General features: G+C 41.3%; 1 protein-coding gene across 2 annotated transcripts; it reads right to left on the bottom strand.

Moving 5' to 3' along the window:
• Window positions 1–14863: 14863 nt before the first annotated feature.
• On the bottom strand, window positions 14864–25285 carry E2F6 (E2F transcription factor 6). Of its 2 annotated transcripts, none has more exons than XM_030946246.1 (7): window positions 25083–25285; window positions 21070–21118; window positions 19366–19582; window positions 18892–19050; window positions 17786–17900; window positions 16349–16500; window positions 14864–15589 (listed from the first exon to the last, which is right to left on the bottom strand). In XM_030946246.1, the coding sequence occupies exons 1-6, from the start codon at window positions 25137–25139 to the stop codon at window positions 16381–16383; spliced, it is 717 nt and encodes a 238-aa protein (XP_030802106.1). In that variant the 5' UTR covers window positions 25140–25285; the 3' UTR covers window positions 14864–15589; window positions 16349–16380. The 2 variants fall into 2 exon arrangements, with proteins under 2 accessions (XP_030802106.1, XP_030802107.1); XM_030946247.1 differs by having other exon boundaries at window positions 14864–15496.
• Between the last annotated feature and the right edge of the window lie 354 nt (window positions 25286–25639).

Raw genomic sequence — 25639 nt, 5'->3', positions numbered from 1 at the left:
TACATGGTCTTGTCAATAGTCTTGCCCTATCTTTTCTATAAATTCCCTTCAGGTGTTGAAAGGCCACAATAAGGTCACCCCAAAACCTTCTCTTTTCCAGGCGGAACAGTCCAAATTTTCTCATAGGAGAGGAACTGCATCCCTCTCCTGTGTGAATATCCTACATGTATGAGAGGGAGGATGAAGAACTAGCCAGAGAGGAGCTGTGCTGGGGAGGATGCAGGCCACCCTCATGCCCTCCGAGGAAGATGAGCCTCCACACTGTGCTTGAGATGGGTACAGCCACCTTGCTGCGCTCCGTGGGCACTTGGAGGGGACAGGATGCTGTTTATCAGACCTGGGTAAGAGAGGCTACACTATGGAAGCTCAGGCTACTGATGCCTGAGCTGTGGCCGCAGGGATGGAGGTGGGGAATTGGATAGTAGGGATGCTCCATGGAATGGCATGTGAGGCTGTGGCCAAACTATGGTTCCAGAAGCCCTGAGATGTGGCTGCTGGGCAGATGTTCTGGGGCAGAACAACAGAGACTGTGGAAGTGTCATTCACTAAGGTGGAGGGACCTCAGGGAGGAAAGGTTAACATTTTACTGTGTTGACTTTCAGCTGATAGCTGGCTGGTAGTGAGCTGGTGTCAGAAAAGTGGCTCAATATTTTAACTTTAAAGGAAGAGGAGAGAGAGTCAGAGAAGTAAATATGTGAGTCACTTGCGAGATCACACTCACTGATATTCTGAGTCAGGGCCCTGGTGCTAAACAACTCCCAACTTGAGGGAAGGTCTGCTCTGAATATCCACCCAAACTCCATAACTGGATTCCGCTTTTACAGCTTACTGAGTCAAAATCCTCAAGCCTCACAGAAACACGCACACACAAGAACATTTTGAAAAGTCAATATGGGCGTTATCGCTCATGCTTTACAGTGAACCACACTGAGTTTGTGAGAGTTTTCTGAAGGAACTGGTGAAATCTGTTTGGGAGAGGCACTGGTTATTTATATCTTAAGACGACTTCATCTTCAAAACAGATTAGGATCTGCTTAACTGCAGCACCACCAAAAAAAACACATTGTCTCCTTGAACAGTTTACTTTGCTAGGAGATAAAAGAAGTGTGAGAATGAATTTGGTTGCTACTAGCATTATATGTGGATACTAACTGGATCATGAAGTTACACAGCCTTGCAAAACAGCAGTTCAAAACTCTAAATTACCTAAAATAAACATTATTTCTTCACTTACAGCCTATTCACTGGCTATTTTTTATAAGTAGCACAACAAAAAATGTTTTGGCTCTTTAAAAGGATTTAAAATAGGTTTGGTCAACAGATCAAACACAGTAAGTGTGTCTCTAGTGATCAATAAGGAGCTTGTGCTAAGTTCTGTTACTGTGAACAACAATTTTAGGGATGATTTTAATGAACTCTGAGTTAGGCACTAGGTGATCTGATGATCTAAGCTCTTAGTTTCCTCTTAGCTATAGGCAAGGTGCTTATTTTTTCTTTGGTTTTCCTTATCTATAAGCTTTGTAAAAACGGATCTTTAGCTTATGTGATTTAATGGCTTTGTTGAGGGTGCTATCTAAACAAAGGTAACAAAGAAAATCTTAAATAAGCATAACAGCCCTTTCTACATAGGAAAAAGTGTGATTGTGACTTCAAAAGCAAGTGTGTAGAAATAGTACCTTCTTGAAATTATTGCCCAATAGATCTATTCTTCCACCCTTCAGGACATATCTGTTTACTAGCTAAACAAGTTTTACTCTGTTACAGGGACACATTGACAATGGTAGTCAGCTGAATTCCTTTGTACGACACAAACCCTCAACAAAATCATCAGCAGAAGATTTATTGCTGGTTATAAGTGACTAAGTAACAAAAATAGTACTCAGAAAGTCCAATCCTTCTCTCAGTGTTTGCAAAAAACACTGTTTTAACATGCCCTCAAGGAAAAATAACACCACCTTCTGTGGTCTTTTTACAGTTCTACCTTTTCTGCCTTCAGTGGTGTAAATCTCTCAGGGTATCACCTGTTCCTACAATGACCATCTAAGGCAGAACTCTTCCTACTCTCTCTGTGTATGCTAGTTTTGAAGTCCCATGCAGTGAGTTGTCAAATGCTATTTACTATGTTTTGTAAGGCAAAGTCCAAGCCTTCCAGTGTGTCTGCTGTAGCTTTAAGCCTAGGATTCCACAGTTGGATCCTTCATCTCTCTGTCTGCTTCTCACTGAAATGCTGCTGAACTCTTTAGATAATCTACAGTCCAAATATGTTTTAGGTGTCCCAAGGCAGTAGGGAATTCACTGTTGACCATTTTCACAACTGGCTACATTTATAGGTACAGATTTTTAAGATGTTGGTACTTTGGGCTTATTGATTAAAAGCCATCAGCTTCAGGTTGTTCCTTTAAGGTATTGCACAGTTCCCAGGCCTGTTCAGGGAGAAGAGGGTTTTGGCTTTGGACCTCAGGCATGCTTTCACTACTATTGCAAAAGAAGCAAAAGGAGACAAACTACCCATGTATGCGTCTGTTTTAAGAGAAGGGGCTGTGCTTTTAGCCCTTGCTGCTGGCTAAGTAAGGCTTTTGCAAATCCTCTTTTCAGGCTTCCACTCTGAAAATATTTGAAGAACATAAGAGCACTACTGACAGGGGAGTTGATTCTCCTAATAGCTAGGTTCTCTAAAGTTTAGGTTTAGCATCTCGTGGATCTAGTCCATCTTTGTGTTTTGCATATGGGAGAACAGATAGAAGAGCTAAGAGAGTTGCCAGAAATATCATGGACTATCTCTGTTCAATGACATAAATCAACTCTATCTCAAATACGAAGCAAATTGTGATAACAGAGTAGGAAGGACAAAACACCTGTCAGTAGTCCAAGCAAATAGTCTTTGAAAGCTGCCAAAAGTAAACCATGTCAGACTGCTACAGGCAAAGGTGCGTAACTATCGTCACTCACTCAGGACGCTGCACTGATGTGGATCAGTGTTGTTGTGATGGAAATAGGACAAGTCCTTTTTTAGATAATGAGGTCTTGAGACTTTGGAGGGTGTAGCTAAAGATCATCATTCTACCTCCAGAAAATAATGTAGATTTATGTCATTAGTACAGGGGTTTCTTTACTTTTATATTCATAAATACGAACTAGGGGTGAAAAGGAATATAAGTTTATTGTCAGTTTTGTTTGTTTTATCTTTCCGTTCTCACATGCTAGTGTTCAGTCAGCCTAAGGGTTAATAAATTATTTTTTCTGGATTAAAAATAAACTTCTTCATTTTAGGTTAGTGAAAACAGACAGGAAGACAGGTACACAACTTGTGTGTACAGGAGTTACATTTTTGAAGGACTTGCAAAGTCAGCCGCAATCTTCATTGTTGATATACTGATTCCAGTGTTGTCTTGGGACAAATAGTACAGTTATGTAAAGTCCACAGAAAAAAAACCCCAACATTGTTTAACATTCTTTCATTTAATTCATCTCTTGCATTGTAACAAGAGGCTTTAAATACAGCTTTTCAAACCCCATGCATTTCCAAACCAGCGTCAGTAAGACTGACACTACCACATCAATTACTAGCACAGTCCAGCTATAAAATTACAAAACCACTCAGCCATCTGTATAATTAAATGCAAACCAAAGTAATCAAGCAAATGCTAAAGAAAATGTCTTCATCTGGTAAGCTTTGTAGGTAAAGGCCTATATGTACTGTTCTGCTTGGAAAGGCATGTACCTTTGTCTCTGAAGGTGCTCCAGGTAGCTGCTTCCCATTTTTTCAAACAGCATATATAGCTGATAAATACAGAATTATTAGTTGGTACTGTCTGTTGCTGTGTTAAAGTCAGTATCTTAAGCACAAATACCAAAGAATCAAGAAAAGGAGGTGTGAATCAAAAGTGGCTGTGTAATGTCTGGGTGTGTCTGATAATGCAGGACTTGGTCTCTGCCTGGCTCTTAATTGCTTACATAACTCTCCCCAGCTAAATAACATTGCTTTTGTTCATAAGGTAGTTTCATAGTTTTTTGGATGCATTGGGAACACAGAAGTGAAGCTGTGAATCTAGGTTAATTGAAATGCTTACATGATGGTGATGTGCCAGATTCTCTGCTGTAAGTCTCAGGAGGAAACTTGCAGTAAGTGTAGCTTGGAGAGTAAGGACAAAGTGACCTCGAGTTTTCCTTTGCTGCTTTGTGCATTTAGGTGAAGCTTAGGGCTCTGTGGCCCATAGGTGTAAATCACAGTTTGAGAGATTGCTGTGATTTATGAAATCCTTGCTGTTAGGCTGTCAGTAGGCTGTTTATACCTCACAGTACCTTGGAGCAGAGGAGGGTTTCTGCTGCTCTTCTTTCTGCAGCACTTCCGTTACATAACACATTGTAAAGGTTGAAATATTGGAAATATGCAGGAGTACAATGCTGCTGGTCCTTTGGAAGTGCTGGCCACAGCTTCTCAAAGGTGTCTCTGCCTCCTTTAATTTGCCAAGGGGACAAGAGATTGATTCAGATTTGTCACTTGTATGCCTGTAACAATCTTTTCCAGTGAACACGTACCTGTAAGAACAAAAGCATTTCTGATAGTTTATTCTGTATTTAAGATAAAACATTTAAACATTAGATACCAAATGGGAATTATGAGAAATGTGGCCAAAGTCCCATGTTTTCCTAGATGAGACACAATCTGAACCAACATGTTCAGCCTGATATGATCCAGAATTCTTTAGCAGAATGAGAACCCATGTACATGTTGTCCTTTCTCTATCCTATGGCAATTCATGTTGCACAGTACACCTCCAAATAAAGTTTCTAGACACTGTCTTGCAGGCTGGTGTGTGTTTTTGCAGAAAATTGCATTAAGAAATGGGATGCCAGGAAGAAAAGGCTTTGTAGCCTTTCAATGAGAACACTCAGCAGGATGGAGGCAGACAGGTAGGTGGCAAACTTAGTGACCTTCACAGTTATACAGCTATTGAGGTTTTTTTAATTGTCATCTTGGATTTTGGTGTAAGAACCACTGGAGGCACCTATCAGTCTTCTTTTGATCTGGCCTTTGCCATAAGTATGCAGAAACTGGCTTGGAAAATGACAGTAAAACCCCAGGCACTGAATGCTCCCTGCAATTAGAGGGAAATGTCAGTAGATGATGACTTGGATAGAGCAAGCTAAAAAAAGATGATTAGTGTAGAGGTTCTGTGTGCATCTCTGAATACCCACATTATGTGTCTCTGCATTAGCACTGTCATTCCTGTGATCTGCTTTTCTTCAAGACTTAGCTACTGTTAATTGTGGGGAAACCAAGCCGGTCCAGCTGATACCGGGGTGTAAACAACTACAGCGGCTGTGCCTGCCCTCAGGGAACTTGTAGGGGCTGTTAGATACGAGTAAGAACAGTTGTGAGTGCACCAGTGAAAACATAGCTTTGCATATAAGGGTTTACAGTCTTGGAGAAATGACATCACTTTGTATTTAAACAGCATCAGAGTCAAGGAGGGAGGGAGGAAGGAAGGCAGGAAGGAAGGCAGGAAGGAAAGAAGGAAGGAAGGTTACTGCTTGGAAAAAATACAACTTTTCTATCTGTCCTTTTGTCCAATATGGACAGTATGTTTAACTACTGTTATTTCTAGACTTGGCTGTCAAATAATAAATGAGATACTGTATGAAGAGGCTGACATAGAGATGATCTCAGTTTTGCCCCAGTCTTTGGTGATGAGGGACAATATGAAAATGAAACACTACACATGGGTAAGAAAAACATATCTTGTAATACTTTAATTTTCCATGTTTATAGATAAGAAAAATCAAGGTATTACAGGAGGTAATTGCAACCAAATTGGAAGAAAACTTGGAAGATTTTGATGTGAGAAAGCTGAAGTTAGTGGGAATTATTAGGCAACATTTTCATGTACAATTTTTATAGAAGAATAAAACATTCTGAAGGATATCGTGCTACTCTCAAAGTAAAAAGAACTCACTTCATGTAGGATAGCAATGCCTTATGGGGTGAAATAGAGAGGTAAGTATTAGTTGAGTCCTTGAAGATTTGGATTGGTAGGAACTACAAGGACCAGTCCTGGTCCCTCTTGTTTAACTTTTTGAAATTGGAACCTTTTTGTTTACCAGCATGAAATCCAGGACTATGCTGTTGATGCTGTTTGCATCAGACAACATCAGTAGACAGTTGAGGGCTGGGATATTGCTCAGAAGATCTGGATCAGCACAATGATGGGAATGATAGAAACAGGACATTTTTAAATGGTAGAGGCTATAGAGGGAGTGCCCTTGGGGACTAGTAAAAAATTCTGATGTAATGTGGGACTTTACCACTTGGAAATAGCTGAGGAGAATTACTTCAGGCTTACGTTAGCTAATGAAAACATGAAATTAAAAAGTATAAATGGTATTGTAAAATTTAACAAAGATACTCAAGTGAGATAGGATAGGGCAAGATCCAGTGAGAACACTGGGACATAAATAGTTCCATTCCTCTGATAGGAGAAGAAGAACTGAAAATGGGGATTTGGCAGCGATAAAGGAACAAAGCGGCCTGTTTTATGTGAGGTAGCATGAATAACTCAGTTTTCTAGATCCAGCAGAGAAGTGAATGAGAATATGGTGGTGTCTAAAGATACACCAAAGACAGCAACCAAGGAGTTTAAGAGCTGTACATAACAGAAGAATGGTGGCAGAAGAGCATATGTGAGTAAACTGGTCACAGATGAGCACAGATGGGAAATAAGTCTGTTTCTAGCTATTCACAATGTGGGGTTAGTACAACCTTCATCCAAGTAAAGGCAGCCAGAAAATACCTACCTGCAGTGCATCAGTGCACTTTGAAAGGGCCATAAGATACAGTGTCTTGCACCACAGGGACTGGAGTCAGGAGCTCTCAATGCCATTTTCAGTTCTTATGTGGCTGCAGAAATACGGGTTTGTAAGAAGCATAGGGTAGTCTGGATGAAGGTTATCAAACTATTTCATGATCAGTTAAAGACTTGGTGGAAATCACATTTTTGTTCAAGAACTGCAGTGAATGTCATAAAAATCAGCACAGGATGGACATAACTAAACTGGCTGCTTTTCTTTGCTGAAAGAAAATAACCTGAAGGTTATTTCTATGCATGAACCATTAAATGTTATGTTTTAATCCAATGTAGAATATTTGTTTTGGATGCTTGAAAGAATGTCATAGCATGGATATACTTAGGATGAGGAAATCCTACTTCTGTCCAAGGGAACTTGAAGCAGAATTCTACTTCTTAGAAAGCTGTCCAAGGACTTGGTATCCATGAAGCAGGACAAAGGGGAAATTCTTCCTCACAATGAAGCTGGTGACCTGCACAAAGGCACCATGTTTGTAGGGTCAGCGAGGGGGAGCATGAGAATCACAGCTTCCTACTCTGGGAACCAGCCTGCTCCTTTGGGAGGTGTGTCCCCATCCCTCGCAACTGGGACAAAATCAAAGTGGTCACAGGAAGGACTGAGCGTAGTCCACCCCAACAGAGGCTCTGTTAAGGGGTCTATGCTACCTAAGTAAATGCTCTGATCATCGAGCTGTGGCATAACTGGGGACTTTCCTCCAACACAGTTTATCCCCTTCTTTGTTTTTTTTCCAGCCAAAACTATTCAGCAAATTTGAAGCAAATAGTTTAGACATGACTGAAACCACATTTTCCAGGGAATTAACTATTAAAATAAATAAATAAATCACCCAACTCTAACTATTACCTCTTTTAAAATCCATGATGCTTCTTTTCCACATAAATTGAAACTTTTTTTTATTAGTATGTGTAATTAAATGTAACAGTTTGACCCATCTATCCAGCCAGGGTAGTAAATCTGGGCTCTTTATTTATGCTGTTCTGGAGTGTACAAGATGTTTTTATAACACAACTAATGCTTATTTCTTCGGTTTACTCATATTTTCCTTTTTTTTGCAGTCACTTCCATCCTATCAGTTCCAACACCTGATCACTGTAGGAGAGAGAATTCTTCTCTATTACATTTTCATGCTTTTCTAGTCAACTAATTTAAACTAACAGAAAAATAAAACACTTTGCAGTGACTCTCATGCTAACTTGTTGATAGTTTAAATCGATTATGCCATTCCACTAGATCCAAGCTAAACTATTGTAAACAAATCAAATAAAAGGATATAACTAGATGTAGTTTTTAATAGTGTTAAAACTATTCAACCAGAACAAGAGGGGTTGGAATTAGATTATCATCAAGGTCCTTTGCAACCTAAACCATTCTGTGAATCCATGACTCTATGATTTCTGGTCTGCTCTCTTGGACCTTGTAGCACTCCAAGCATTGCATCTCATCTTTCCAACTGTTGTGTCCAAATACTCTCCCTAGGCCGTGGCGAGCAGCCCTCTGATGCATCCCTTGCAGCATTTCTAAGGACTGTTCGTTGCCGTGTGTGATTTCCAGCTGGCCAGGAATGTGAAGTGGTGGTTTGCTTCAGCTGTGGAAGGATGGTTGTAGACATCCCTCTAGTGGCCCCGCAGTGTTGGGGACGGCGGGAGCAGCTCTGGCATCCCCGGGCTCAGCAGGGGCAGATGTGCTCCTCTGTGCAGCTGGGTCCTCTGCGGGGCTGGGGAACTGGCAGATAATGTCTGTTTTTTCCCATTTCACCAGTTTCCCTGGAAACACGGCACCAGTTCGGGGTGTTTAGAGTGTTTGTTTCACACAAGCCTTGATACTTGAAGGCTGAACCCATTTCACTGGCCGCTGTAAAAAACAGATGTACTGGGAGGTTGTATGAGGAAAGGGTTAATCCTGTCTCTTAAGTTTGTCTAAATGCCAGTTTATTTAACCCAGAGTGTGGAAAAACTTTGTCATCATTGAAAAAAGAGGCAAGTTATACTTGAAGATTAATTAAATGTTTCAGATCTTCTGGTCTCTTTAATACAAGACTGATAGAATACCAAAGTGGGGAGGGAAACCCCAAAAAACCCCAAAGTATATGTAAAATAAATACAAGGAACACTTATTTGTACATCTGTACAGTTCGGCTTCTCAACTGAAATTGTCAAGAAGATGCTAATTATGTTTATGTGTTTGAAACATTGAATTTATTTTGCTTTTTAATTTGTTAAAGGACGTGCAGCAGAAATGAGAGCCCTGGGATAGCATCTTTAAAGATAGTGAAGAGGTCTTCAGTACTGTCTTCAGAAAGGGTGTTGTCCCAGGGCACCCACTGTGGTTACTTCATGGAGCACAGCAAGTCTGGGGATTGCCCTTGCTGGCGCTGGACAAGCATCCTATGGAGGGTCTGGGGAAGCTGGCACACTGAGGAGTCACTGCAGAGCAGAACTGATCAGTTTGCAAAGGAGATCAAGACAGTCCACCCTTTTTGCAAATGGGCACAGCACAGAGGAATGATTTGTTCCAGAGGCAGCAAGCTGCCTGACAGCAGCAGGATGTGGTGTTGAAAGGAGATAACGGGTTTATACGTAAGTAAAACTGTCCTTAAAGGACAGCCCACCCTGAGATTTTCTCTGTATAGAAAAAAAAATACAGATCTCATCCTTCTGATAATGGTAGTTCTGTATCCCAGTAATTCACCTGTACTACCAGTATTACCATTGTGAATCCATTATTACTTTTAAATAAGAATTACCTATACAAAAATATCATAGTACAACAATTAAGTAAATTATACTTAGAGCTGAACTCAGGCCCATTTCAAAGCCATCATTTGCTGTTAATAAAGCCATGGCTGAATGAGTATTTCTGGTTGAACCTCGATTTTGTTAAACTGATTGGAAGCAATCAACTGAACACACACCACCATCCTGATCAGGTTTTGATTTCAAAGGCGGTAAAAAAACTTTTTAAGTTGCAATAGGGAATTTTTTTCCCCCTTTAGCTCTGTATCATTTTCCCTCCAAATTATAAACCCTGCTTTGCAGACTTCCCTCCTTACACCCCAAAAATAGCTCCATGTGTCAATTTAAGAGATGGACAATTGGCATAAAGTCAGCAGAGAGAACATAAATGTCTGAGAAGTTTTTAGGCGACATCTATGTAAACAATTGCTGTTGTCTTGTTTTCATTTCCAGGCAACTGATCCTCAGAGACACATACATAGAATACAGACAACAATATCTGGACAACTTTCCAATCCCTTCTTTCCAAGCAATTTATACTTTCTCCATGTATAAAAGAACAGTATTTTACAGATTGGGAATAAAATATATCTTGATTGGAAGATACTTGTTTTAAAGAGTGTGATCATCATCTAATGTCACAAATTTAAAGTCTTCTTGAAAGAAGTAAAATCCCTGAGCTTCAACTTGCAGTAAAATTTTAATACAGTCTAGAGTATTTCAGACCAGGAGAAACACATGATTAATCAAGAAACACACATTAATCCCACATTTGCCTCTTCTGCTGCTCAGCGGCCCAGGGTTGTCAAAGTTTTTTGAGTCAAAACTACTAATCTCTGCATGGACTCTGACAGCCAATGTGTCAATTTTGGCAATTTGAAAGACTAGCATTTGTTTCTATCCCTTTATTCAGTTCTTTAAGATAAATCTGCAATTAAGTCTTTTTATCTCAAAAGAAAGGCAATGCTAATGCTTACAGTATTTTGCTTTTACTTTGCTTTATTTTAACCTCTAATCATAGGAAGAATTAATCCTATATCTCTGTATTTCCCCCATTCCTATTCTCACAGGATAGGATAATTGTTGCATAATTTCAAATGTGTTTGTTTTCTCTTCAGCTGAATAAATACAGAAATCACCTCCAATAGCTTCTTGTCAGCCTGAAGACAATGGCTGGGCAGGCACTTAAGGTTGAAGTTGTTTCTAAAACTAGGGAAGATTTTTCTCGTGAGAAATTATTTCTTACTCAAAGTATTACTGGCACTGATGGTGAGAATGTTGCTTGGTAAAAAGGTTCTCTGATGATCTGTGGGGAGTAGCATTATCAAGTAAATCACAGTTCTAGCTCCTTACTGAATTCTGTGCAACCTGCTTTAGTGTATAGGATGGAGGCACTGCGTGGATATTGTCCTGTTTTTGTAGGTGTTTTAGGGATTGTGAAAAGATCACAATTAACTTCTGGGAAGCTTGATTTAATCCCTGAATGCCCAGCTAGCAGCAGAGTGTCTGGTACTGGCCACAGTGCACTGCAGTCCAGGAGAGCTCCAAGGGTCTCACAATGGGCTGGTGTTTATAAGGTCACTAGAGAGTTGGCTTTAGTCACAGTAATTTTCCATCCTGGCCACAATTCAGGCTGGTAACTTTATTTGAAAATTTGGTAACAAAAATTTTATTCCACTTAGGTTGTTGTTCAGGCAACAAAAATAAGTTTCCAAGGCTGTTCATCAAAACAGGAGCTTGTTAGACAGCCAAGGTTCCTGGGAGAAGAGAGTGTTTCTGGTATAACTCAAGAGAAGCTCAACCAGCTGCTGTTTGTCAAGGCTGAGGCCTAATGAGCATTTCTGGGATCACAGTGTGGCCAGCCACCCCCACAGTGGCCTAAGAGAAGTCAATAAAAGAGTTGCGATGTGCTGAGCATGGATCTTTGAATTTGCTGTTACAGCTTCTAGAACTGTCTTCTATAACCCCATTCTTTAATCTAAAGTCAATTGGAAACACCACTTCATTCATGGATCACAAGGTGAGGAGCTTCCATCAGCCCACATCCACATGGTGGGTGTCTGGAGAGTGCAGCTCCAGGCCCTCAGATCACCCATGGTGTGCCTGCAGGGGTGGCAGGGAATAAAGGAACCAGGGGTGCCATACATGGACAGAACCAGGCTGCTCCTTCTCTGCAAAACATTAAATTTTTCTTCAAAACACAGACTGTGCTTTTCGACTAACAAGTATCTGAGTCCTTCAGTAAACATCTACAAACAGTGAGAAGCCTCGTCTACATTTGTATAACCTACACAACCAAGGGTAGTTTATATGATTTTACCCTCAACACACTTCTCACAAGTTACTCCATGCAGATCAGAAGTGGAACCAAAATTAACAGATTCGTGTTCCTGATAAACCCTTCAGCAGTTACTGAGGTCCCAGCAGGGTGCAGGGGCCAGCCTATGCCAGGATCATGGAACACAAGGGTTTAGAGCTTGCAGCCAGCCCCAGCACGCTGGGAGCAGCTCATGGCCTGGCCAGCAGATGAACCTTGCCACTGACAAGGACTTTTGAAATCAGTGTTTAATTATGCTTATAAAATGAGGCTCTTCACACACACCAAAAAGATTATTCAAAATGAAGAAAATTGCTGACTTTCAGATGCTTTCCAACAGACAATAATTTGCAGGAATCTTCTCTCTTCTCAAAAAGTCACATTATTTAAAACTGTAGTTCACATCTCAAAACTCTGACAAGTGAATTCCCACACCACGTAAGGGCTGAACCAGCAACCTGCAGTGCTTTTTACTGTAAGAATCAGCAAAACCAGGAATTTAATAATTATGGGTCCTGGCTGTTGCTATTGCTGATTGATGCATTTACATGCTTAGCCATTCCTATTGAAGGGAAGGCAGAAAGAGTACTAGAAATTTTTAATTTATCAGAGTCCTCAAATAGCCAAGAGAGCTTCTTACACATACAAATGTACTGAAAATGAACAGATGTAGACTCAGCAAAAATAATAATCTCTTAAAAAAAATCAAGCATTACTATACAAATTCAGAGTAAGGTCCTGTCACATTTACAAGTGAGCTTGTAACTTGTGTCTAAATTCAGCATCACTCGGGAATTTTTCAAGGCCAAGTTGAATCTTTTCAGCTAGTTGGTGCACTGAGCTTATACAGTACATTGGTTTCCAGTATCACCAATGGGTAATACTGTACATAATCAAGTAGCAAAAGCAGTGGTTTAATCTTCAAAAGTCCATTTGTTCTGCTGAACGTGCACTATTACAACAACAGATGTATTTAACAAAATAGTAGCAGTATAATTGTTGTATTACAGCTTCTTCCATTTCACTGTGACAACTGTGTGGCTAAAAGCATTAATTATACTGCTAGAAAACCTGTACAAATAAGTGAGGAAAAACAATAACTAGAGATTTGTTCAAAATGAAAAATCCTAATGTTTCATTTAAATGGATTGTTCCACTGTTGAAGACAGACTTCCTTAACATTTTTAAGATGGTTATTTTGTAAAAAACGTACTTCCTTGCTCTATAGATAAGGTAGGTAATGACTAAGAGCTAGAGTCGGTTTAGATTAAATATTAGGAAGAAATTCTTCATTATGAGGGTGGAGAGGCACTAGAACAGGTTGCCAAGAGAAGCTGTGGATGCCTTATCATCTCTGGAAGTGTTCAAGGCCAGGTTGGATGGAGCTTTGAGCAACCAGGATGAGAGGAAATGGCCTCAAGCTGCACCAGAGAGATTCAGGTTGGACATCAGAAGAATTTCTTTACTGAAAGAACTGTGAAGCACTGGAAGGTGGTGGAGCCACCATCCCTAGGGGAGATCAAGCAACGACTGGATCTGAATCTTAGTGCTATGGAGTACTTGATGTTGTGGTGTTTGGTCAAAGGTTGAAGTTGATGGTATTGGAGGTCTTTCCAACTTAAATAATTCTGTGATGTAGGGGGAGCATTGGAATTATGTGACCTTCAAGGTCCCTTGCAACCCTAACCACTCTAGAATTTTATGATCATGTAACAAAAACCCACCCCAAGATAGAGCATTCAGAATTATTTAGTGTTGGAAATTTTTACACGTTTTATGGCAAACATTGTCCTGACTTGTTGAACTAGTGTAGGGGGAATCAATGCTTCTCTTCGGCACAGACACCCCCCCCACCAAAACAGAACAGCAATGTAAAACATCAAATAGTTTGCCACCTGAACAGAAACCAGTCACTGAAGGAAAAGGACAATTTTCCTGTGAAAAAAAATGCTTTTTTAGTTTTAACTGTCACTCCCAGCTTCACTGGAGGAGCACCTTCCTCATTTTTACCCTGTTCTATGTATTCATTGTACTGTCACTTTGCTTTTATTTATTATTATTACAGCTCAGCCTGTAGTTTTGAATTTCATAGACAAAAAAATCACAGTATCCTATTTTTTCCAGAAGTCCTGTATTCTGGAGCTAGAATTTGATAGGACAGATATAAAAATTCAAGATTACTTTCTGACACAAGATTGCACTTGGTGTTTTTTCCCCAATTTGCAAAGCATACTACTATGCATTTCGCAGAACTAGGGAACCTTGTGGAACACTGAGTTAATTCTCAATCTGTATTTAGGTATATTTATGCTCATCAGTGTCACCTGTGCCACCTTATTTGTATTGTAGAACCTAGGGCATTTAATTTCACTGCACCTGTCTAAGAGAGCTGTAGAGCTGCTGCCTAGAACATGCAGGGTTTAATTAGCTTTGATGGTCTCACTTGTGAGGAGATGCATAGCTGTCAATACTGTGTGACCCAAGGACTTGGACTTCCCATTTAAAACCAAACCTGCCAACCCATCCCTACAGAAACCATACTGGGATGAAGTGAGCCCATGCACAGCATTTGTACAGTGACAGTTCACTCCCTTAGAAAATCCAGTATACAAATCTGACAGCTTTGGTTTACGGATATGAAAGATGGATAATACAGACATAGTCCTAAAGTATTTTACATATTTTTGCAAGCTGAGCCACAAAGACATCACGATACTCAGCTAAGGTTCTGCTGTATGTAAACTCCAGAAACTGAAATGGACCAACTTAAGTAGTTATCGATCATTCTTCTGAAAATTGCTACAGTGCTGTGGCATCACAAGATCCAGATCTAAGTGTTATCTGACAGTACCATGTGAAACAGATTTTAGATTTTCACATAATTTTAAATGCTTGTAGTTACTCAGTGAATTGCAGCAAAGGCAGCCCAACATGTTTCATTAGACTATTTTGTATTTTTGTAAACTTATTTTATTTCTTTGCTGTACAGAGGCAGAAATGCAAACCATCTCAATAAATGTACATCAGTAACTACCCAGAAATGATACAAGTATATACACAAAGCCCAATTATTTCACTTCAGTGTTGATACCATAGTTCATGTAGAGGTGGACACAAACAGCACTTACACAGTGTAAAGCATAACTCTTGGGATATTTACATCTTCTTCATACCAAAGGCTTCCAATACACCAGTTCTTTGTTACACTTGTATTTGACAATCCTGTTTAGTAGTGCTGCCTCAGAACTGAAAAGTGCATTTCTTCATTTTATACATTCTCACGCAGATTGTGGACCATTCCAGAAATTGTTCTCCAACCTTAATTTTTGGAAGTAATTGATTATCTTTGTTTTCTGTCAATTAAAATTTTAAGGAAAAGAATCGTTTTCCCAAAACTCTGTAGGTCATATGCAATTAAGAAAACAAAGCTCCTAAACGCAACTCCGGAAACTGTTGTCTTTTGACTTGGGAAGATAAGCAATCCTGTGAAAGCACTCAACCAATCCACTGCTGGATTTTTAAAACACTTTGGAACATTTCAGGTTACGAAGTTAGCAGATCCAAGCAGTTTGGAAAAGCCCTAGAACACAGATATTTACATTCTACATTAGATTTTTGTGTTGCAATTAATCTGGCATCTCAAATGGTTTTTTCTCTTCTGTCGGAGATCTCACTTTAAAAAGAAAGTAAAAGAGGAATATTCTAATTGTAGAATACTAATTGTAGAATTCTAATTGTAGAAAATACAATTTTGAGTTATTCCACAAGCGAAATGAATTAAAAAAATGCCTGAGACGAAAAAGCCAACTCTTCCCTTCACCTATAAAGCAGCATTTCTAAAGATAATTTCTTTCTTTGTGTTCTGAGCTTCTGCAATTCCTGCTACATTTATTTTTAAGCCACAACATCCTGCTGCACTAGGGTTCTTCAGAATCTCTACTCCATCCAGTCTTGTTTTAGGAGATTGAAATACGACGTCCCCTCTTCTGTCTGCCCTGCCTTAGGGCAGGAATGAGCAGTAGCACAGTGTCATTTACAGCAGCATCATAACTCTCATGGCAACAATCTGCGCTGAGCAGGACTCTGTAGTGCAGCAGCTGAGAGCTGACACATGGAGCTGAGAGCTCCATCCATGGGCTCTGACAGAAAACCAGCAAGGAGCAAAGGAAGGAAAAGGCCAGGGAACAAGAGTGCCTTGCTCTGTGTGCACGTGCCTGACTCTCTGACCTCCTGTTGCTGTGAGGTAACACAACAGCACACACTTCTATTCCAGGCGTTTCCTATAGTCCCACACATCTTGGCCCACACTCTATGCTCCGAAAATTACACTTGTTCAACAGTACAGCTTACAACTTTATCAGAATGATACGATAATCTTGAGAAAACAAAAAGAAAAATACATGTGGATAAAAATGGAAAAGGAGGATGTTACCTTCATCAGGATAAAATGATGCCTCAGTTTCATTAGATATGGACAGTATCCATATCTTCACAAGTTTCGGCACCTGGATTCTCTTTTTCTACCTCACATAGATACACATCAATGGGTCCTTTCGTGCTCTTCACATGTACTTCTATGTGATCCTATAAAACAGCAACTTGTATGTAATTCAAAGAATAAATCTAATACATTCTTTATCTATTTTTGCACTTAAAGACAATAGATTAAGAACAGAACTAATACTGAAATGATGTAGTTATTTAAAATTGTGTTACTGCTTCCACATAAATTATGACTATTACATACATTTGTAGGACAACTATTATGCAGAATTAAGCTAACAAGCTTTCATTTTTAATCAATGTGCATTTAAGTATTTGTTTAGTCTTTCTATTGACCTTCAGATAGATAACCAAGACTTACTTATGTTTAGGAAGAGTAACAAAATTTAAAAACTTGACAAAACATTGCCATGAATCACACAACAAACTGGAGCACATAGCTTTAACAAAATAGTAAAGCAACTAATCCTTATCACTTCTACTGCATTCCTTCCACAGACATCACGTTGCAAGACACAGAGCAAATAAATCTTAATGCACAATGGAGAAAATATTCGGTGCTAATGTACAACTTTTTAAATTCTGCCTTTTTATTGCTTCAGGAGGCATCTGGAATTTTCACCTCCACTGGATGCCAGACAGCTCCTTTGACCAGGGAAACTACTGGAGATCTATGTAGTGGATCTAACTCTTTGGTTCTGCTGATTCATTTCCTTTTCCTAAGGTATCTCCACCTTTCTGTCCACACAGCAAGGCAACTTCAATGACTATGCAACTGGGAAGATTATAAAAAATGCTCATGCAAAAAAGAAAATGGAATTAAAGTTCCGTTTGTTATCTTAGGCTGTCTTCCAGGATTTGCCCTCTCAGAGCACTACCAACAATGGGTTCCCAGTACATAGGCTACACTATGCAGCTGCAGCACTGCTGGGTGCAGGGGGCAAAGGTCTGGCTCCTCTGTGAGACAAGAATGGAGTCTGTATATTGCACCGTGGGGTGAGGACAGGGAACAGCCCCACTCCATGAAAAATCCCTGTAGATATCATCTATCAGAGTGAATAAAAAGGTTTTCTTTTTCCATCCATACTGTACATTGCATACTTTATTACAGCTTTTCCATTCTCTCTAACAAAACCAGGTAACTAAGGCTCAGATACATTTATGGTGTAGTAATTTAGGCAAAAAGAAAAATACAGCAAGTAAGCTTCTAAGACTATTATCCCTGCAGCACTGTTCAGTGGAACACAAGAACATTTAACTACCACTATCTGCATGACAGAGAAACTGGAAGTCAATTACTGACTGCTGCTGCAAAAAATCAAATCTAAAAACTTCTGTTTCTTCAGAAGAAATGTATTAAACTTACGTCTTTAGGAACTGGTATTTCCAATTTGGTTTCCTCTGGAGCTCTGATTGCAATCACAATCTGTTCCTGAAATGCCTGAATACTTCGGATATCTTGGTACGTCACATAAGCTAGTGTATACATTGGTCAAGGATTATGTAATTTGCTAATGGGCAGAAGCAAGAGTGTGATGTTAAGATATATTGAGGCAGAATACCAACTTCAGAAAACTGATCAACAATTCAGCAGAAGTTAATATTATCTTTGCAAAATGGCGTATCTGCTAATGGTAGAAAAATACTCTTCTGTATTTCCAGGAAGGAAAAAAAAGCTTTTAGAAATATATTCAATGTTATAAAAAAACCCCAAACAGTCTTCACAGATGTTGTCATAAGTCTACAAAGCAGAAGGAATACTGTTCTTCAAGAATTACACTCTGTTTTCTAATAGCATGAAAATAATCTCCTGAGACACTGTAGAACTATTATCTTGACCAGTAAGGTATAAAGAATATGAGCACATTTCATTTGTGCACATCCCTTAACATCTTGCCAAACAAGGGAACAAAATAATATTTTATTGTAACCCAAAGCCAAAATTCAAACTTTATGCCATATATTAAAATGAATCTCTTTTCTATTGTCAAAACCCATCTGGAAGTCAGAACTGCACTGGAATCTCTTTCTAGAGAGAAGAGTATTAGGACATAACCAACATACCATTATATCTCCTTGGCAACAGGTCACTGGGACTCCATTCTGAGTCCTCTCTGTTATCTCACTAAGCATCTTGAGCTCACTGGTGGGTCAAAACCAGCCCCTGAGCCGACTCAAATGGAGAGAACAGGATGATGGTCAGGGTACTAAGACTATTCCCCACTTCATTCTTCTGCAGTAGGAAAGATCACACAAGCAACGCTCCCCTGAGGACAGGCTAGACTGTCCATGATACTGCAAAGCAAGGCACAGGACTGGCATTCTCAAATGCAAAATAATCAAAAAGTCTGCTATTATAAAACTCGTTATCAAGCAGTACTGCATACCTGTGGTATCAGACTACACTTCTTACTAGATAAATATGTGCAACCAAAATAATGTGCTAAAATAATGCAAGAGTTGAAAGGATATTTTGCATTTTCTTTGTCATCTGTTAGTTCAAATATCTGATGAGCACAATTCTTGATTAATTCATCCAGAGCTTCTTCCATGACTGATAAGTCAGAAAGTTCTTCTTTAAGTTTCTGCTGCTCTGGTGCTTTTCCAATCAGTTGGTCAAGACTGTTACCTCTAGAAGAATATTAAAATTGTCTAGCATGTTTGTATAAACAAAAGCATGTTTATCAAACATCAAGTATACTAACAGCAAACAGTAAGAAAGTCTGGCATCCTTTTTTCTGCTGAAATATGCTTCCGCGTACTTACGCACTTGATGCTTGTTAACATATTAGGTAATTCACATAGCATAAGGAAGGATGCAGAACTTAAAATATTATCTATGAGAAGCAACTTAATATGCTTAAAGATACTCTCAAAGTTATAAACATTACTCAACACTGTTGGGATTTACTGTTTCAGAAACTAGAAGCTTCAAAGCCAACTCACATCCATTGGATATGATTCTTAGATCTTTTCTGAATCAAGTCGATGCCATCCAACACATTGGTGATGTCATACACTCTTCGTTTTCGTACTCCAAGTGTTTTTGCTACTTCATTTAAATCAAGGACACCATCTGGAGCTTTTCTGAGAAGAGCCATAAATTTTCGTGTCAAAAGCACCAAGGATGCATCAAATCGAGGCCTTTTGATATCCACAGTTTCTGTAAAGTTTTGGTAGAATATTTAGGGTAAGCTACTACATAAGCATGAAGTAAAAAAATGATAGTGATGAAGTAACAATGAATGTAAAAGTCTGGAAGCACTGCAGTTTTTAATACTTACATTGCAATGGCACCATATAAAGCCTATTAACTACACATACCTTCATTTATTTGCAATGATTTTATGTAAATAGCAAGCATACATTTTTGTGCTTTCAACATTCATGACTCCACACTGCTAGTATGGATATTAATAACTGAGTAACTGTGTGCTCTACAGGACATGGGATCGGACCACTGACCAAATACCAATGAAACCTTTGGTTAACTACAGACAGTGCTGAGGTGCTGCCAGAGAAACATAGCTCTATCTCTGCTGCATGACACTATTACAGTATTTTTTCACATCTTTTTGGTCCAGTTTAACCAGCAGACCTCGCATGTAATCATTAGGCATGGTTCACCAGTCAGCTTGGCTTCAGGACTGTTTCAGCCTGGACAGGACCTATCTGCTCTGGAACTGAAGAATTTAGTATGCAGACGAACTGTTTGCACTATCTGGTCTCAGGGCAAAAGAACTAGTCATTCCATTGGTTGATTTACTAATACAACAAAGATCTACAGCTACCCTGACACCCTGGTTTAAGAGATCCCTGTGCTATGTGTATTCATTACCACCATATTTGCAGAAACAGCAGAAATCCCTGATGAATAACTTGAGATTGTTATTTATGTATGCAAAAAGCACAAAAAAGCACCTACTTCTGAGTCAAAAAGTCAAGGTAGGCACACATTCATTTGATGCCAACCAATAAAAGATCATCAAATTCAGCTGTTACTTGTCTTTCCTCCTGTAAAGCAAACCAGGTATTTCACCTGATCAACTTGTGTCCCTGAGCAGTCTGATGCTGCAAGAAAAGGTGAGTGTGTAAACAAAGTACCCCAGACAACACTTTTACTTCAACCTTCAGTAGTTTTCCCAAGATGAATGAAATACACACTTTTACTCATAACGTATCACACCCATTCCATTGCTGCAAGTTTGTGCACTCCTTAACACAAAGTGACAGGTTCAACAATTCAGTTTTGGACTGTGTTACTGTGAAAGGTGTGAAGCAATTCAGCTGGTGAGAAAATAAACAAAAAAACCCCAACACCCAGAAATTCACTCAAGTTTATTTCCACATTTATTAACACCAGCTGAAACACAACATTTGCCAGTATGTTGTTCCAGTCTTTTCTAACTTGCTTTTCCTGTGCATTATTTTCTATATACAATGGGAAGGTATACTTGCAACAGATCTGAAGAGAAAAAACTATAAAGAATGTATTGCTTCATATCTGTTATTTCAGTCAGTGTTCAGCATTTTTCCTGCTCTGCTGATATTAAATACAATTTTTCATTTGTCTACAGCATTGTACTCACATTGTAAAAAGGCATGACATACTGCAAGATTAATTTTCACACATGACACATAGCAACTTACTTTTCACAAGCTGTGTGTCCTTGTGCACATTCAGGTCGACCAATTGTGCCTGAGGAAATAAAAAGGGAAAAAACCCAACTGTCATAAAATGCTCTCTACAGGGGGAGCTTCTTCAGAAGAAATCCTCAAATCTTCTTTAGATGTTACAGCCATCACAGCTCTGACAACAGCTATTACTGTGAAGTGTCACTAGATAAAAGGAATACATGCATTTTAATTCCTGCCAGAACTTTCAGCCCTTTTTCTCAGCACAACTCACTCTGTTTTCAAAAACAGGAAACCCCAATGAACTCGCTGATGCTCAGGCAAGCTGCAACCTCTCTTGCTTCTTCTGCTTCAATTCATGGCCATCTCCTTTCAGTTGCCCATCGTGTACAACTGTGAAATATCTGGTAACCTTTAAAGTTCTTAACTTGCTTGCAAGTATGGAATGAAACTTGTCAGGGGAAATTTGGGTTAGATATTAAGAAAATGGTTCATCACTCAGAGGGTGGTTGGCCACTGGAACAGGCTCCCCAAGGAAGCAGTCACAGTACCAAGAGTTCAAGAAGCTCTTGGACAATGCTCTCAGGAACATGGTGTGACTCTTGGGATTGTCCTGTGCTGGGACAAGAGTTGGACTTGATCCTTATGGGTCCTTTCCAACTCAGGATACGCTATGATTTTACTGAAGGGCTGCAGTGGCTTAACAAGTCCTCTCAGTTTATTAACAGCCTTCCTGTACTAGTGGGCCTAAAACAGGAACAGCATTCCAAGGGCAATCTAACATATGCCAAGTAAAGAAAAAGAATAATTTCCCTCAATTTACTCTTCTCCTGCTAAGGCAGCCTCATATGCCTCAATGTCAGGACACAATGCAGACGCACATTTAGCCCACTGTCCATAAGGACCTCCAGATCCTTTCAAGAGAGTAGTCCCCAGCCTGTACCACTGCAGGGTAAAGGCAAGGCTTTAACTCTTGATTTTCAACTTCCTGGGTTTATGAGGTGTTAGATGACCCCTTCTTCCAGCCCATAAACCTCACATCCTCCACCTGACAACAGGCCCTAGGAAAGACCCTGCCAGGCACCCACCAAAGCTGCTCTATCACTCCCCTCTACAAGTGGTCAGGGGAGAGATGTAACAAGAAGTTCATGACTTGAGCTACGGACCAGAAGAGATCACTCCTCGAATACCATCATGGGCAAAACAGACTCAACTTGGAAATATTAATTAAATTTATTACCAATAAAATCAGAGCAGAATAATGAGAACTAAAACACATCTTAAGAAAACATCTTCCCCTCCATCCTTCCCCAAGCTCTACCTCCTCCACACCAGCAGCGGAGGGAGATGGGAATGGGGGTTATGTCAGTTCATCAAATGCTATTCCTGCTGCTGCTCAGGATGGAGAATCCTTCCTCTACCTCAGCATGGAGTTCCCTCCCACAGAAGAAAGCCCCCCATGAACTTCTCCAATATGAGTCCATCCCACAGCAACAGTTCACCAACTTATTCAAGTTTCCTTTCCCTCAGGGTGCAGTCCTTCAGGCACAGCCTGCTCCAGCAGGGGTCAAGCGTCACAAGTTCTACCAGAAAGCCTGCTCCAGCATGGGCTGCACTCTCCATGGATCCACAGGTCCCTGCTAGGAACCTGCTCCAGCATGGGCTGCCCACAAGTTCACAGCCTCCTTTCAGGTACCCACCTGCTCCAGCCTGGGTCTCCTCCATGGGCTGCAGCTGAGGCTGCAGGGAGTCTCTGCTCCAGCACCCAGAGCACCTCCTCCTCTTTCTCCACTCACATTGGTGTCTGCAGAGTTGTTCCTCTCATATATTCTCACTTCAATCTTCTCTGGATGTAATTACAACTCTATAATAACTTTTTCCCCCCTTCTTAAATATGTTATCACAGAGGCACTATCACTGTCTCTGATGAACTCTGCCTTGGCTAGTGACAGACCCATCCTGGAGCTGCCTGGACTTAGCTCTGCAGGACATGGGGGAACCTTCTGGCAGCTTCTCACAGAATCCACCCTGCAGCCCCCCACCTGCTATCAAAACCTGACCACAAAAACCCAATACAGGTTTATACAAGCCCAAGGTTTCCTTTGTTTGGGGTCCCTGCTCCAGCTGTTGTACCAAGATTTAAGTTATTTTAAGGGTCCAAATGTCTGAGGCTCTGCTATGGGCAACCTGGGGTTAATCTGGTGAGGGGACCTTGAGGTGTGTGAGTGTGGAGGTGCAGCTGCAAAGGGACCTTGGTCCCAGCTCAGGTGGTGTGAGAGTGACTGACAAGAGTGTCTCTTGAATGGTCAGACAGGGAAATTTCTTCAATATTGTGACCTTTGATATTCCTTGCTAGTTTCAACACTACAACTTTGGCTTTCCAAGCATCATATCTGCATGTCCAGGCACTTTTTATCCTTGTTCTTTAGGCTGTCCTTCAAGTCTGTCCTGTTCTTTTTGCCATGATGAAACGTGTTTCTCCTTACTGATCTCAATCTCTTCAGCTCCTCCAGCTTCCAAAGCTGCCTTCCCAAAAATCTCAACCTACCTCTTGGCAGAATAAGCTGGTGTCTTGAAGACTGAGTAAGCTGGAATCCAGGTTCTGCACTTTACTACTAACCTTCCTTACTAGTAGGCTCAGAGTCTTGAATATCCCACTGTTAAGAAAACTTCCCAGTCTGACCATTCATGAGATTCCCTGTTAAGTCTCATGCTGTCACTGCTGGGACTGAAGGCCCTTCACGGTGGACTGCCTCAGTGAGCTATTGGGAGGCCCACTTGACTCCCTACACACACCACACATGCAGTCAGGCCATGCTTCCTCACTGGTTCAACCCCAGGTTTCCCACCGCAGAGTCTCTCCATAAAGCAATTTATTCACAGTGAATAAACAGCCCAAGCTGGTACCTCCAAAGAGGATGCACAATAAAGGAACCTGTAAGTTTTTATATGCTCATAGTCTACTCAGGTGAATCTTGCTCTTCATCCCTGAGTCCTCTGCTCCTGCTGTGTCTCCCCATGCATCTCTCTTCATCCACCTTGGCAGTGCCACCATCTCTGTGTCCTTTTGTTACCCAAAGGGTTGGCAGTTCATGGCTTCTGCTGCGTCCCTCAGTTTCTACTCACCTGGTCAGTGCCAGTCACCTGGTCACCTTCTCCCTGCCCTTTGTTATCCCAAGGGTTGGGCAGTTCATGGCCTCTGGTCTAGGGATCCCACCCATCTGCTGCCTGCAAACCGAGCTACCTGCAGAGATGTAATTCCCACCCACTATTCCATGGCCATTGCAGGCAAGGCTGTTAATGATTACCACATCTTTGACCTCCCTGTTTATAAGAAGTTGATTCAGGAAAGTATCACCCATTGTACACTCATCTAGGTATCTACATAAAGAAGCTGTGCCAAATACTATTTTCTTCTTACAATCATCACTTTAATTACCCACCAAAAAGCTTACATGAACTCTTTCATGGCTTTAAGAAGTAAAAGTACTACCAAGTAACCTTTAGCCCAACTGACAAGATTAATTTAAGGAAAAAAGTAATATATTTTAAACACATCACAAAATTAAAAGCATGCACCATTACGATTAACTAAAAGACATGTAACTTTTTTTCAAGTTTTACAAAATAGACTTTTTTGCAAACTACTTCATAGCATTGCTAAAGGTAATGGTGGCAGCTGCATGTAAGATGATCACAGACGTTAAGAGGAGAAAACACATCGTAGTCCCCTTTTCTCATACTTAGCTACACCATATTTTGCTCGATTAAGAGGCTATAAGAGACATAGGCGAGAAAATCCATCCTTTTGCATTCTAGCACCTTTCCCGGGAAGCCCGCCCCAACGCCACGAGGGAGGGAAGCACCCCAATGCTCCTCTCGGCTACCACGCTGCCTGGCCCGTCGCATCTTTCCCGCCCAGAGACGTAGGCCGGGCTTTCGGCCGCCCCCTCACAAGCTCCGCGGCAGGAGCGCAGCTGCAGCGCCGTCCCGCCCTCTCCCCATGCCCGGCCAGCGACCTCACTCACTCGCAACGCGTCCGGCTGCAGCGGCTTCAGGCTCTCCCACTGCTCGGGGCTGGCCATGTCAGCCCGGCCCCGCGGCGAGGCGCTGGAGGAGGCAGAGCGCACAGACGCCCTCACGCCGAGGCTCCGAGCCGCGGCCGGGCGCGGGGCGCCGCGGGGCCGCTCCCGCCCTCATCGCTGCCCGACATGGCCGCGGCTCCCGCGCGCGCCTGGGGCGGGAACGGGCGGGAGCCGCGCACGCGCCCTCCCCTCTGCCGCCGGGGCGCGCGCGGCGCCGCCGCCTTCTCCCTCTGTTACCCATCGGCCCCCGCGGCGCCTTCCCGCCCTGCCCGGCTTCTCCCAGCTTCTCCCGCCCCCCGGGACAGCCCCCGCCTCCCCCAGCGCCGGCAGGAATGCGCCAAAGCAGCTCCTTTCCCTCCCCTCCCCTCCCGTCACCCTGCCAGACCGGCGCCGGAAACGGTGCCGTCGTCCCCGTCGTCGCCTTTGCGACAGCGGGAGCGCTGCAGCGGCCAGCGTGGGTTAAGGGAGGAGTCAGAGTATGCTGAGTTCGAAGGGACCCA

The sequence above is a fragment of the Camarhynchus parvulus genome, chromosome 3 (assembly GCF_901933205.1).
Source record: "Camarhynchus parvulus chromosome 3, STF_HiC, whole genome shotgun sequence".
Lineage (NCBI taxonomy): Eukaryota > Metazoa > Chordata > Aves > Passeriformes > Thraupidae > Camarhynchus > Camarhynchus parvulus.
The sequence above is the reverse complement of the archived record's forward strand: the minus strand, read 5'-3'. Positions and strand labels throughout refer to the sequence as shown.